Raw genomic sequence first — 14426 nt, 5'->3', positions numbered from 1 at the left:
CAGCGCTGCCCTCGCGCAGGCGCAGAGCCCGTGGGCGGGGCCCGGGCGCGGGTTGGGCGGCGGGGCCCCGCCCCTCGCCCCCTTTGTCCGCGGTTGGGCGCCATTTTGCGCGGCGGGCGAGTGCGGGCGCTGATTGGGCTTCGGGGCCGCGCGGCGGAGCCAATCAGCGCGGGGCGCGGAGCGGAGCGCGGCACGGTGAGCGCGCGCCGGGCCGGGCGGGGCGGGGGAGCGGGACGGGCCCGGGGCCCGGAGCGGGGGGCGAGTGGGGCCGGCACCGCACCCGCCCGCTCCGGGACTGGCGGCCAACCGGGGCCCGGCGGCGAACCGCGGCCCGGCTGTTCCGGCGCCGGGCAGGGCAGTCGGTGGCTCGTCCTGCCCCGGCGGGGCCCGGAGCCCGCAGCGCCCCGCCCTCCCCGGGGCCTCCCCGGCGGCAGATGGGCCCGGGCCGCCCCCCCGCTCGTCCTGCCCCCCCCGCCCCGTTCCCGGCGGTTCGCGGTCGGTGCCGCCGGAGGTGTCCGGTCACGGGGGCTCCGGGAGCGGACCCGGCCCCTCGAGCAGCGGGGGGTGAACCTGCCCGGCCCTCCCGGAGAGCCCCGGGCCGGCGGTTCCCGCAGCACAACGACCCCCCCGGTCCCTGCCGGACTCAGGACGCTGTGTCCTGCCGGGCAGCGCAGACAAAGCTGCGGGGGTGAAACCCCCTCTGTCCTTCGCCGCTGCCCTTGGAGGGATCGCGGCTCTGCCCTGGGAACTCCCGCCGGTTCAGCGGCGCTGATGGGACACGTTAAAACGCGTCCCAGGGCTGGGCATCACACGGGTTTGCCTTTAGAGCGGGCTGTCTGCTCAGGAGGCTGGCACTGCTGCAGCTTCTGTGCCCTCATATATATGTGTGTGTATATATATATCTAAATAAATATATATTCTTGGTGTGCAGGGCCAGGAGTTGGACTTTGATGATCCTATCAGGTCCCTTCCAATTTAGGATATTCTGTGATATATATATATATATTTATAGTGCTGGAACTGGAACCCTCAGTCATTCCCAGTGTGTTCCCAGTGAGGAGGAGCTGCCTGTGAGCTCACTGGGGGAGGAGCTCCATCCTGCCGTCGATGGATCTCTGATCTTTAAAATTTAACTTGGCTGCTCTGTGTTAATGAAGGGAATGAGCTAATCCCTTGGAGGATGAGGAGCCAGCACGTGGAAAATCCGGGTCTGTAACTTTGGCTGTGGCTGGTGCAGAGCATTAGGATTACAGTGCTGCTGATATTGTAATTAAACAAGACAGGCTTGATCTGGGGGGCTGGGATGAAGCGTTTCCAAGTAGAGGTTTGCCTGTGCTTGATTACTGGTTGTATCATTAAGGAAAACAGAGAACTCCTGGCAAATACAGTGTCCTGGCATCCTGTGCTGGATATTGAAATGTTTCCCTGGAGAAGGAAATGTGGGAGCTGCTCTCTGACAGGCCCACAGGCATTTGGGGCAGAAATGAAGTATCCAGTGCAGAACTGAAATGAGACACATGACAGACACAAACATGTTCAGGAAGAATATTTACTTGCTTTTATTCTGGCAGGCTGGGAGAAACTGTTAGTAAATGGGCAAAGGATGGAGCTGAAACGGCAGCAGTAACCACAGCAACTGTTCCAGGGAGTCTGGGACTGAATTCTGTCAGCATTCCTTGGAAAACTGAGAGAGCCTGAGGGGGTTTGTTGCTTTAGGCTTTGCAAATTAAAGTTCCAGGCTGTGTTTTCTTTCCCTAATGTAGCAGGTACTTGTTCAGTCATGACATGAATCAAAGACCTTGTTACAGTAACAGTAAGAATTCTTCCCTTGTTGATCCTGGGAGAAGCAGGGTGAGGGAAAAGGAGGTGCTGTAGCTGATGTTTTATTTCAGCACTGTGTTCATGTGTGTAGGGAAAGGGCTGAGGAACGAGTGGCAGCAGGAGGGTGGAGGCGCTGGGAAATCTGCTGGTGGTTCCCAAAATATATGAGGAATAGCTTTGAATGTATAAGTTCTTTATGGAAGAAATTAACCCTTGTGAGGGTCATGGGCATTAAGGTCCCTCCCGACCCAAACCATTCCATGATTCTATGGAAACAGGAGGAAAGGGAAGAGATATGAGGAATGGTGTGTAGTGGGGGAAGGAGAGAACTTCACTTAGCTCTGCTGGATTCTTGGAATGCACTTTGGTTTTGCACCCAAACGTTGTATTTTGGGAGGTTCTTTAGCAGTGACACCCTCCCCACAGGCAGGTGTCTGTAGCCCAGGATATGCAGACTCCAAGAGGAGGAGGAACAGGTTCAGAGCTCCTGTTGGAGGCACTGAAGATCAGGACAGAACTGGGATACTCTGCCCCTCAGTCAGGGTAGATGTGCTTGAATTGACCCCTCTGGTTTGTTCCTGTCCCTCAGGAAGCAGCAGCTGCCTGTGAGCTCCTGCCCTGGGGGCAGCAGATGCTTTGCTGTGCAGCCCCTGTAAGGGAACCCAGATGTGCCACCTCGGGACAATAATGAGCTGCTCTGTCCCTCTCTGCAGGAGCCAGCCCAGGGTCCTGTGGCCATGGAGCAGTACACGGCCAACAGCAACAGCTCCACGGAGCAGATCGTGGTGCAGGCCGGGCAGATCCAGCAGCAGGTATGGAAGGTGGGGAGGGGGGCTGGGGGGGTCAGTGCTCACTGACACCCCCTTTGTGTCCCCAGAGGGTCACAGGAGCACTGAGGGGCTTCGTGATCCTGCCTGGACACGTGTTCACCTGACTCCTGGCACCTGCTCAGGGATCTGACTTGGCTGAAGGTCAGAGGAAATGTGGGTTTTATAATGCAGGAATTATCGGATTAAATTGCAGGTGTGCAAGTTGGCAGATTTCAGTGTAGCAGGGAGTTGGCAGAGTTTGGGATGTGAGGAGAGGAACAAATCTCTGAAAATGGAGGAGACAGGCTATGAACAGAAACAGGCAGTTGTCCACAGGAACAGTGTAGGGTCCCCTCCAAATTGAAACAGGTTTTGTTCAAGCTCACAGGGGCTTCCTCCAAGCTTCCTCAAAAGAAATATTTATTGAGATTCTTCATTTTACAACTACAGGTGGATCAAAATGAACATACAGTACAGAAACTAAACAAACCATGTAGCTTGGGATGAACTGATCCCTTCCAGAAAGAAGTTCCTAGTTCATGTTACAATCTGCAGATGAGCAGGGCTGGATTTTTAAGGGCTTATTGATTTTTACTGTTAAACTTCCCCCATTCAGATTTAGTGATGTATTTTCAGATAAGTTGTGCTGCTGCTGAATTTTTGTTGCATCTTCTGTTTGTTCTAGTTCAAGGCAAGAGGAGTTTGGTAGTTTGTCATGCAAAGGGATGAGCCACTGGATCATGTTCTCACCGAGATCTGCTTTGCTTTGGCTTCAGCAAGGACCAGCTTCTCCCATTGAATTTAATTAACTTTTTCAGGCAGAACAAGATTGCACTTGAAGTTAAAAAACTTTACATTAGGATTTATCAAAAATACCTGCTTCCAGCAGACAACCAAAGATCTATGTAGTTTTATTGACACTTTCACTGTCAGTACATGCTCTTAAAGCCTGTGTTTGACATGAGATGTTTTTCTAAAATGAGTTGTTTTACCAGGCTGTTGCAGTACAGCTCTTAGGAGAGAGCTGTCCTTCCTCTCCCCAACACTAACACAGTTACACAGATTATTTTGGGACTCTTACCAAGGAGGCTAAAGATAGAGAAGGCTTTTAGCTCTGACTGCTCTTGCAGCCTCTCCAGATTGTCCTTCAAGGTCAGTGGTGGGCAGAGAGGGGGTTTGTGGTTTGTTTGCAGGAAGGGGTTTGTGGCCTCTGTTGTGACAAACCAGTGTAACCAAACCCTGCAGCCCTTCCCAGTGAGAAACCTGGGCAGTGAAGGGAGCACTGAGCAGGATAAAACCCTGAAACTGAGGTTTCACATTCTGCCAAACCATCCCTCCTGTCCTTTGTAGGTGAATTCAGTCGGGGTGTTGAAGCCTGTCAGTGTCACGGGCGGTTCTGTGGGAATTCCGTCTGTAGGTTTGCTAAACGTTCCCACTCCTCCTGTGTATGAATTTTACACTCACCCTCGTCGTTGTGTCGTGCCAGAGCTGTGCCTTTCCCTGTTTCAAGCTCTCCCTGTTCCTGTTCCCAGCAGCAGGGAGGTGTCACTGCTGTCCAGCTGCAGACTGAGGCCCAGGTGGCATCGGCCTCAGGCCAGCAAGTCCAGACCCTGCAGGTAGTGGTGATCTCTCTGATTGTGTTTCTGAGCACTGCATGAGCCTCCCCACGCCACATATCTAATGCTGTGTTTGTTCAGGGCTGCAGGAGGGACAGGAGCATTTGGCAGCAGCAGCACCTGTGCTGGATGCTGTAGGGCTCTGGGGTTTTCCATGGCCTTGGAGCTTGGCTGGGCTCTCCCAGAACCCCTGCTGCATTCAGGAGTTCCTGCTGCTGTGGTTCTGAAAGGGAATAGTCATTAAATGGTTTTTCAAAGGAAAAAACGTGCAGGTGAGGAAGTGACAGTGGAGATAAACCCCAAAGATTTCCTGTAGTTCCAAGGAGATGAGTTTTCTGATCCCCCCCGTGGGGAGTTCTGTAGTTCTTCACTCCATGACAGGCAGAGGTGGTGGGTGAGCCCTGAGCTTGAGGAGTGAAACCTTTTCCTGTGATAGAAAGAGCACCTGGGGACAATATTGGCCTCTCTGGGATAGAGTGATCCAATTCCTTATTTACAAATGACTTAACACAGGGCAACCCAGGAGCAGTGGGAATCCGAGCAGTAAATACATCACAGATGGAAAGAAATGATTTGTTTCATGTGAAGTATTTTCTGTCTGCAGACCCCATTTCCTTACCTCACACAGGCTTTAGAGGGGCTCACAAACCCTCTTTAAAGCAGCTGACAGACCCTGGGCAGCCCTAGCATTTAGCACTGCACTTTGCTCTCAGTTTTTTGGTTTCATTTGGTTTTGAATTCTTCAGAGCGGGAGAGTTCCAAGGGGCTGGAATGGTCTTACCAGGTGCAAAGTGAACACAGCATTTTTTATGTTCAGAGTTAAAATCTGAATTGCTGGCTGACTTGGATTGCTTGGGTCACTGTGGCCTCTGGTTGTTGCTATGTTCCCCATCCTCTCTTCATTTTGTCTTGCTCTAATTCATTAACAAAAGTCCTGGAATGTGTCATTTTCCTTTCTGCTTATTGGATATTGTGCTGCTGCCTGTGCTTCTCTGTGGCTGACATGAGCATGCTCCTCCCTGTAACCCAGACCAAGTCCTGCTGATGTGTTGAGGGACATGGATGTGACTGTACAGGCTGAGGGACAGCAGTGTCACAGCTGGGGGGTGACCTGTGGAGTCACCAGATGGGGGGTAGGACTCATCTCTGAGGGACAGCTGGTTGTTCCCTGCATGTGCTGGGACCTCGCTCCTGAGGTGTGTGAACCCTGCAAGGTTCCCTCTGTTCAGGGATCCCAGAGTGTCCTGACTGATTCACAAGGAGAAACATGGGAACTCAGTGACTTTTTACCAAGTTGTGTTGCTCTTGTTCCCAAACAACTCAGCTTGTGAGTGATTTCCAGTTTCATAACTCATTTCACATTTAAGCAGTGGAGGAGAGCATTTTCCAAGATATATTTGGGGAAATGGGGAATTTGGCAGGTGAGGGGGTTTAAACAGAGAGGTTGTCCCCTTCTTTTTCTTTTCATGGACCTTTCTCCCAGTGACCAGAGACTTACCATAAAATCCCAGACTCGTCTGTGTTGGAAGGGACCTTAAAGCCCATCCAGTGCCACCTCCTTCCATGGGCAGGGACACCTTCCACCAGCCCAGGTTGCTCCAAGCCCCTCCAACCTGGCCTGGGACACTTCCAGGGATGGGGCTCCACAGCTTCTCTGGGTGACCTGTGCCAGGGCCTCACCATGCTCAGATATATATTTATGTTTATAAATCCACTCTAAGCCTTGTTGGGCTCAGAAGTGGCTGCTGCTCGTCTGCTTTCACTTTTCCTCACTGAACTACATTTTGTGTTGCTCCAGTTACAATTTTCACTTAATAACCATGAAGAGTTTCTCTAAGCACATCACATGCTCTGTGTCAGTCCGGAAATGGAAATGTTGTAGGCATGAAATTGGAGAGAGCTGAAGCCACCCCAGAATCTCCCTGTAAGAGCAGCTTATCCAGACCTCTCTCAATAGGAACCCCCATTAAAGATCAGTAATTGTGATGTGGAGAATGGAGTTTCTTTTATTCCATGTTGCTCTTGGGCTGTGCATGAAGGTAGTTACCGTGGCTCGAAAATCTGGTGATGCTTTTCATGCTTTGTAGCAATTAGACTGCAAGAGAAACAGATAATTTACTAAACCCCGCAGCACATCCCGGGGGAAGCTTTAGAAAGCCAGGCTGTTTGACCCCGGGTCAGTGCCTGTGGCTGGGTTTCTGTGTCCACCACGTCTCTGTGGGTCAGCCCTGGAGCTCTGGGTGGCAGTGCCAGGGGGTTTCATCGTGGCTCTCTCTGTTGCAGGTACAGGGGCAGCCGCTGATGGTCCAGGTGAGCGGCGGGCAGCTCATCACCTCCACCGGGCAGCCCATCATGGTGCAGGCCGTGCCCGGCGGGCAGGGCCAGACCATCATGCAGGTCCCGGTGTCGGGCACACAGGGGCTGCAGCAGGTGAGACAAACAGCCAGGGCTGGTGCCAGCTCACGGGGGACACGCTGGGTGCTCCCACAGCCACGGGGCTGTGCCAGAAACACCGTGGGCACAGGCTGTTCCTGCCCATGAAGGGCCGTTGGGAGCTCAGCTCTTGTGCTTTGTGGCTTGGTGCAAACCTTTTGGGTGAAGGTGCAAACCTTTTGGGTGAAGTCCACTAAAATGTGGCTGGGTTGGTTTGGGGTTTTTTTCGTACAGCTGTGGAATGGTTTGGGTTGGGAAGGACCTTAAAGCCCATCCCGTTCCACCCCCTGCCACGGGCAGGGGCACCTTCCACTAGTCCAGGTTTTTTGTTCATTGGGATGTTTTTTTTCATTTTACCTGGCCTTTGCAGTGTACTTGGGGATCTGGTGCCTGCTCAATTTATGGCTCAGAAAGAGGATTTAAAAGAAAACAAACCTGAAGAAAACCTCTGGAAAACACCTCCTGTGCTTGAGCTCATCTAATATGTGATGGCTGAAGGGGAATTTAAATGTCCCCTTTGCACAGAAGGCAATACTGTAGAAGGTACAGAAGGTGGATTTTTTTGGAAACAATTATCTGGAAATACTTGTAAATTTAAAGAGGTGGTTGAAGTGTGTTTGTTTGTGAAGCAAAGGGAAGAACTGCAACCATGGCATAGTGGAAGTGTCCTGGTGGTTTAGAATGGAATTTAGGAATCCAGTTCAGCAGAGTCCAGGAAGGCAAATGATGTCTTGGTGTTTTGAGAGGTTAATTTAAAATTTCTTTTGTTGAAAACGATTACATTTTATGTGAGGTTTTTTCCAGTCTGCTTGTTGGGAGGAAAATCAATAACTGTTTTTAAGCACAAGCTTCAAACCATGTTCCAGTTCCCTTTTTTAATCTAAGAATGTTCCATGGTGGTGGAAAGACTTTGCAAAGCTGAGGACAACTTTATATATACCAGGAGTACTTCTGTATGCTGGATAATTAACACTCCACAGATGTCTTAAATCTTAGTCCTCTTCTTCTTTCACCTGACTATTATTATTACCAGTTTCATGTGAATAATTTATTTCTTCTGACTGATTTATTGTGTAAGCAGTGGAGAACTGCTGGAGCACAGTGACACAGCATGTTGGTCCCTCTGCTGTGTGGCTGTGGTGATGTGTCACAGGGAGGAATCCATTAAAACTCCTCATTTTAAAATGGAAAAAGAGAAGACTCGGTGCTTTCTTTTTCTGTGCAACAGTAAATCATCCTCAGAGATGACTTGGTCATGCTGAGGCCAAGGAGGGAGAAATCAGAGGCATAGTTAATGTTCCTTTCTGACTCTTTCTTCCACAGATTCAGTTGGTCCAGCCAGGTCAGATTCAGATTCAAGGTGGGCAGGCTGTGCAGGTACAGGGGCAGCAGGGCCAGACCCAGCAGATCATTATACAGCAGCCCCAGACTGCAGTTACTGCTGGCCAGACACAGGTAACTGCACCAGCATGAAAGGCTTTTCTGGAGAGGAACAGGAAGAGAAACTTGCCAAATGACTTAAGATGTGGTTAAGTAAAAAAGGAAAAAAAAAAAAAAAGAAGGAATTATTAATATTGAGGAGAACTTGAGAATAAATGTCATGTTTTTGTAGTGTTTTCATACATAACTCTGGGGCAGAATAACTAGATTGCATGTTTTTATCCATTGTGTCTTTGTATTTTATTGGTTCGTGGTTGTTTTTGTCTATTTGTTGAATTTTGAAAACATGAAGCATTGCTAATTCCATACTTGGGCCATTTTGTGGAGTAGTCCAGTCACACCTGGGGTTTCTGCTGATGCTTTTGGTTAGGACCAAAATTAAATTTCGGAGCAGAATAGTTCTTCCTTTCACATATTCATAGTGAGGCAGGAAACCTAGAATTTGTTCTTTCAATATTGAGCACTGCACTGTTAGAAAAAGTATCTCACATGTGCTTCAGGTGTTTTATCTCCAGTTATTTGGTCTGTGCTCCAGCCTATTTCTTGATGCTGGTCATGAGGCAACAGAGACAGATGCCTGGAACACCTCAAGCACCATGTGCTAATTCAGGAATTGTAAAATGTGAAAACAATAAGCAATCTGTAAAGTTCCTGTGTTGTTTGTTTTGTTTAGACCCAGCAACAAATAGCAGTGCAAGGCCAGCAGGTCGCCCAGGCTGCTGAGGGCCAGACCATCGTGTACCAGCCCGTGAACGCCGATGGCACCATCCTGCAGCAAGGTAGAGAGGGGGGGGAGAAGGGGCTCCTGGGTGGGGGGTCAGTTAGTGCCCTGGGATTGTTGTCAAAGAACACACTGAGCTGAGTGCTGGGATCACATTGTCGGTGTGTGAGTGTGGGAGGAGATGCTTGTGTTCTGCAGGAATTCGCTCCGAGGTTTTTTCCCCAGAACCATAAAAAATGGGTCTTGTCTTTGGCAAGGGCTGTTAGAACAGAAACCCTTAATTTTGCTGTTACACCTCGAGAGTACACAGTCTCTTACATCACACAGGGGTTACTGTGCAGGTACAAATGCAAAAACCAGGAATTCTGATGGAATTTAGTTACTCACTTCCATGCTTTCGTGAATCTCTGCATGTTATGGAAGGATGAATGAGTAAAACACAGAAGTGGGACTAATGGTGTTCCCTTCTTTTTGTGTGCGTGTTTTTGTTTCGTTTTTCTTTTTTTTTTTTCTTTTTTTTTTTTCTTTTGTGTTTTACTTCCTTAAAGTTACAGTCCCTGTTACAGGCATGATCACCATTCCAGCAGCCAGCCTGGCTGGAGCACAGATTGTCCAGACAGGAGCCAACACCAACACCACCAGCAGTGGCCAAGGGACAGTCACAGTGACACTGCCAGTGGCTGGAAACGTTGTCAATTCAGGGGGAATGGTCATGGTAGGTGTGAAACTTCCCACTGATGTCTTTAAGGGCTGAGGTTTAAGATGCCTGTACACAGATCTGCCTGGATTTTCACAGGGGTGTGGAGTGATAGGAAGCAATGGCCTTAAGGCTTAAATAGTTCGAGTCAACCGTTAATTTTCTTGAGGGTCCCTCAGGGTTTGGTTCACAGAGGTTTTTCCTGCCAGCTCCTATTCCTTTTGTAGTGTGAGGCCCTTTACCTGGAGTTTTGTTGGTCCCCACTAGATGTCAGCAGCTCTGCAATGTTTGCTTAGAAATGCTCTGAAATTAGCATGTAATTCAAATAAGAGAGAACCCAAGAAAAGGGAAGACTTGGTATGTCCTGTTTAACTGTACAAGAAGCAGCAACATGGTCATGGAATTGTATAATTTATTGAAATTTTGCTTTTATCAGAAAAGAAAAAGCAAGCAGGAGTGATAAGTAATTGACTTGTTTAAATCTGTTCTGCAGTTTGAGAACAGCTTTGTTGCTGCTTTAAGCAACTGCATTATCTGAGCAAAACCCAAACACTTTCCATTTTAATGGTTTGATTTTTTAACTATTTTTAGTGTTCATTTTATGTTGTGAACTGCAAGTGCTAAACCCACCTTCTCCATACAGATGGTGCCTGGAGCTGGGTCAGTCCCAGCCATCCAGAGAATCCCTTTGCCTGGGGCAGAGATGCTGGAAGAGGAGCCCCTCTATGTGAATGCCAAGCAGTACCACCGCATCCTGAAGAGGAGACAGGCACGGGCTAAGCTGGAAGCAGAGGGAAAAATTCCCAAGGAAAGAAGGGTGAGAATAAAACTCTGATCTAACACAGGGTTGCTCTGTGAGAAAGGCACAGAACCCCATCCAGGCTGGAAAATGAGGACTGGAATCTTGGTGGTTTTTAATGTTGTTGTTGTTGTTGTTTATAAGCTACATCAGAGCAAATGTTTTAAGTCCTTTGGGGACAGTCCTGCTTCCCTTGGGTGCTTTGGGGTGTCCTTGGAGCTGTGTTACAAGTGGGTGTTGACTGTACACACGCTGTGTGTGGGCAGGGGGATGGATGGGGACGGGGCAGGCTTTTCCAGCGGTCGGGAATTTCCCCTAAGGAAGCACTGACCTGGAAATTGTGGCTGCTCTCTCATGTCCTGCTTCCCTTTGCTGCAGAAATACCTGCACGAGTCCCGGCACCGGCACGCCATGGCCAGGAAACGGGGAGAGGGGGGACGCTTCTTCTCCCCCAAGGAAAAGGACAGCCCTCACATGCAGGTCAGTGGGGTTTGGTCTGCCTGTTGGACAACTGCCCCTTTCAGTCCTTCACGTTGCTCTTTACAGGTGTTGTACTGGTTTGTTTGGGTTTTTTGGAGGCTGCTGACCATTGTCCTTCCCTGCCTTCGAATTTATGTTTCAGGCATTGGGAAAAAAACTCCTCTGCCTTGTAGAGAGCAAGTGATGTTTGCCTTGAGGAATTTAATGACAGTAATGTGGATAGAAGTCTATTCACTTCATATTTCTTAGGGCAAACTCACACAAACGTTCTGTAAAACCCAGGAACATTAGGACACATGTCAGTATGGAGGGAGGGGCAGGAGTGTCTGCTCCTGGTAGCTGTGTGTGCTTCTCTCTGCTTCATCTAAAAGTGTTGAAGTCCAACCTGAGATGTATTTTGTGTCTGCAGGATCCCACTCAGACCAACGAAGAAGCGATGACACAGATGATCAGAGTCTCCTAACCACTGCTTCCAGGAGAAAAACACCTGGATGGAATTCCCAGCCCTCCTGCCAGTCTGTCCTGCCTGTCCAGTGTGTCCAGCGAGTCTTTGAGTGGGACAATCACCGTGTCACAGCCTGTCCTTTTCTACAGAACAAGCACCACGTGTTCAGGGTGTGGTTGAGATTTTAACAGAAACTTCCAGACTTCCTTGGTGCACTCTCCTGATCCAGCACAGGGAATTTGGAGTCTCACTACTCGTCAGCTGCAGCACAGGACTGTGTTTGCCCAGCAGAGACTTATTTCCATCCACTCCTGACACCTTTGGACTTTGTTTCCCTGGACTGGTCCCTGTTGTTGCACTTCTGGACCTGGCAGAAACTGAAGGGGATTCTTTTCAGTTCCACCTTGTAAATGTGTAAAACAACAAGCTCTTCTCGGGGAAAGGTTCAGCCATCCAGTCAGTGATAGAAATACTCAAGATTACTGCAGGACTTGGTGTATTGTGTGTCTGTTCCAAGAATTAAGGTGGGAGAGGGTGATGTGGGGAGAAGGATTTAATTAGTAAAAGCAATCTCTGGGGGGGTTTTATATGTTTGTTGCCAGTAGTTGTTGCTTTGGAAGAAAACTGGATGCGAGTATGAAAGTGATTTAAACTTTTAAGTGAGTCTCTTCCAAAGGGTTTTTTGTTTTAAATCTTCCCTCTAACCCGCCAGTCGAGTGCAGAGCTCCTCCAGAAGGCATCAAATCCTCAGTCTCAGAGTGTTGGCACTTGATCAGCTTCATGATGGTATTTCTTGATGCCCAGATCCACTCTACAATTCTACAGAGTGAGGGATGTTCCAGTACAGCAGCAGCTGGGGCAGCTCATCCCATCCTGAGGTACCTGAAGGACTGTTAGCAAATGAAGGCAGACACTGAAGAACCTTTCAGGCTTTATTATAGGTTATTCTCTTTAAAACAGAAAAAGAAGTGGCACTTAATGAAAGAAGAGTACTTAGTTTTAAAAAAAGGGACTTTTTCATGACCTACAGCTGGCTTTGGGCTGAGCAACTCCACAAACAGATTTATTTTTAATTCTGTAGCTCATTCCAGATTCTCAGCCTGCTCCATTCTTTCTGCTTTGAAATTTGGTGATAGGAGCAGTAGCCAAAAGCAGTTAACAGGTGATCTCACATCATTCCATGCCTGTCCCCCCCCCACCTTAATGAGTTTAAAACTGCTCTGTGTATCAGATGCCTGCTGGAGTCCCAGATCTTCCATTTTTTGTGTTCTGTGGTTAAAACTGGATCACAGCAGTGAAACTTGGGATTGGGAATATTCCCAGGTGAATATGAACCTGGACAGGTGAAGCTGCACAGTGAAGGGTTTGGGGGTTTTTGAGCAAAGCAGCCAAAGGTGGCTGAGACTGGGTGAAGTGCAGTGAACGTTGTTTTCAAGTGGAAAAGGAAGTAAATGCAGCTTAAAAAATAAACCCCACATTATTTCTTCCCCCTCCCCGCCCACGTTTTCCCAGTTACTGGAAGCTTATGACTAAAGACAGAGTGGAGGACAAATTAGCAAGTTGTGGATACAAAAGACAGAGCCTTGAAAATTCTATTGACTTAGTATAAAAGAAAAGTCCTAAACCTAAGAATATGAGAAAGAAGTGAGGGAATGCAAGAGCAGGGAGCAGAAATGTGGAGAAATGCTGGATTCTACATTGTCTGCAGGCAGTCCTGGAGGAAGAGGATGCCTGTCCAGGTACTAGGGGTGACTCCACCTGTGGAAGCAGATGGAGGAGGAAATGCAGGTGGGTGTTCATAATTGGGCAGCTGGATGTTCTAAAGGATTCCAGTTCATTTTTCTGAATTCTTAGCTCTGTGTGCCCTCCCCACGGTGTTAATGGCATGTTGATGGGTGCTTCTGCCTTAAATTCTTGCCCAATTCCAGTGTGGTGCTGATTTTCCTCAGTTGGCACCTGAAACCCTCACACAGCATTTCCTGGGAGCTCCCTCATTTCAGGAACATGCAGCTCCCTTAGGGAGTAACATATGCTTTAGTTGGGTTTGCAGCAGCATTGTAAATATTTTTTTTAGAGCATCTGTACATTTTGTTGGTGGAATATTTTAGTGCTGGAATAAGAGCCTCTCCATGATGTTTCTGCTGTTTAGCTGATGGTTAATCTCTGTCCTGAGGGAGCCTCTCTGAGAGCTGGAAATTTGGGAAGCAAGATTATTGCTCTGACATAGTTTTTGTTTTGGGTTTTTTTTAAGGAGTAATTACTTTTCTTAAAGAACTTGTAAGCTTCTTCTGAACAGGTAGAACTTGTTTCCCAATAAGCCCTTCATATCTAGGTTCTCTGATCCATTGTTGTAGAATGTGTATGAAGACACGGATTTGTGTTATAGAAAGTCTTATTGTTGATACTTTAAATAGTGATGTGACAGCCTGAGTGCTCCGGTCAGATTTTTGTTTGTTTTGGGTTATGTGTATCACTGCTGAAAGTCCTGTTTACTTGGTGAGACTGGAGTCACCAGTCAACACCACGGTACCAAAAATGTCTGCTTCCTTTTCGGGGGGAAATTTGTTAAATTGGAGACATCGTCCAGTTCAAACCTGTCTAGTAATTAAATGAGAATTCTTTGTTTATTGGCTACACTTGAGCAAAAACTTCAGGAGAGAGTAAAAGGGTGAGGATAAAAGAGGCTCGGGGAGAAATGTGGTCAATTGACCCAGAGCACCGAAGCAGTGAACCCCTCAAAAACCAGATTTATATGAGTGTAAAGAGTGAGATTTGGAAAAAAATGGTTCTCAAGTGATGCTAGATGGGTTTAAGGCCCTGCATGTTAAAAAGAAGGGAAAAATAAACTTTTCTTTGTGAATGGACAAGGGAGGGTCTTGAGGTTGAAGTAATGTCAGGCAAAGTTTGTATATAGTTAAAAGTTTATAATTTTTTTTATATGATGCATTTTTTCAAGTGTATTTTGGTCTTTAATAGATGCAATTGTAAGTACTGTGTACACTCTCCAGCTAATAAAATTTATAAACCGGGAAGCTTTTTCCCTGTATTTGGACGTTTTGAGTGACGTGGCAGCTGTGAGGGCAGGGGGTGGCTTTGGCCCCACTGTGGGGATGGCACGGCCATCTTGGCGTCCGTCTCCCCTCAGCCCCATCCCGCCATCTTGGC

At 48.2% G+C, this 14426-nt stretch overlaps 1 protein-coding gene across 11 annotated transcripts; it reads left to right on the top strand.

The window, feature by feature from the left end:
- The first annotated feature begins 74 nt into the window (after window positions 1-74).
- Window positions 75-14293, top strand: NFYA (nuclear transcription factor Y subunit alpha). 11 transcript variants are annotated; one of them, XM_027659912.1, is made up of 10 exons: window positions 75-195; window positions 2535-2633; window positions 4163-4249; window positions 6530-6676; window positions 8003-8134; window positions 8793-8898; window positions 9389-9555; window positions 10181-10354; window positions 10715-10816; window positions 11226-14293. In XM_027659912.1, exons 2-10 carry the CDS (start codon window positions 2559-2561, stop codon window positions 11277-11279), a joined length of 1044 nt encoding a protein of 347 aa, XP_027515713.1. In that variant the 5' UTR covers window positions 75-195; window positions 2535-2558; the 3' UTR covers window positions 11280-14293. The 11 variants fall into 11 exon arrangements, with proteins under 11 accessions (XP_027515713.1, XP_027515714.1, XP_027515709.1 ...); XM_027659913.1 differs by lacking the exon at window positions 75-195 and adding an exon at window positions 882-886; XM_027659908.1 differs by lacking the exon at window positions 75-195 and adding an exon at window positions 2063-2364 and having other exon boundaries at window positions 9407-9555.
- Window positions 14294-14426: the final 133 nt, after the last annotated feature.

This window comes from Corapipo altera, unplaced genomic scaffold, assembly GCF_003945725.1.
Source record: "Corapipo altera isolate COAL_440 unplaced genomic scaffold, ASM394572v1 77b, whole genome shotgun sequence".
Taxonomy (NCBI): domain Eukaryota; kingdom Metazoa; phylum Chordata; class Aves; order Passeriformes; family Pipridae; genus Corapipo; species Corapipo altera.
Note: the sequence above shows the minus strand (reverse complement) of the source record. Positions and strands in the feature narration are given on the sequence as shown.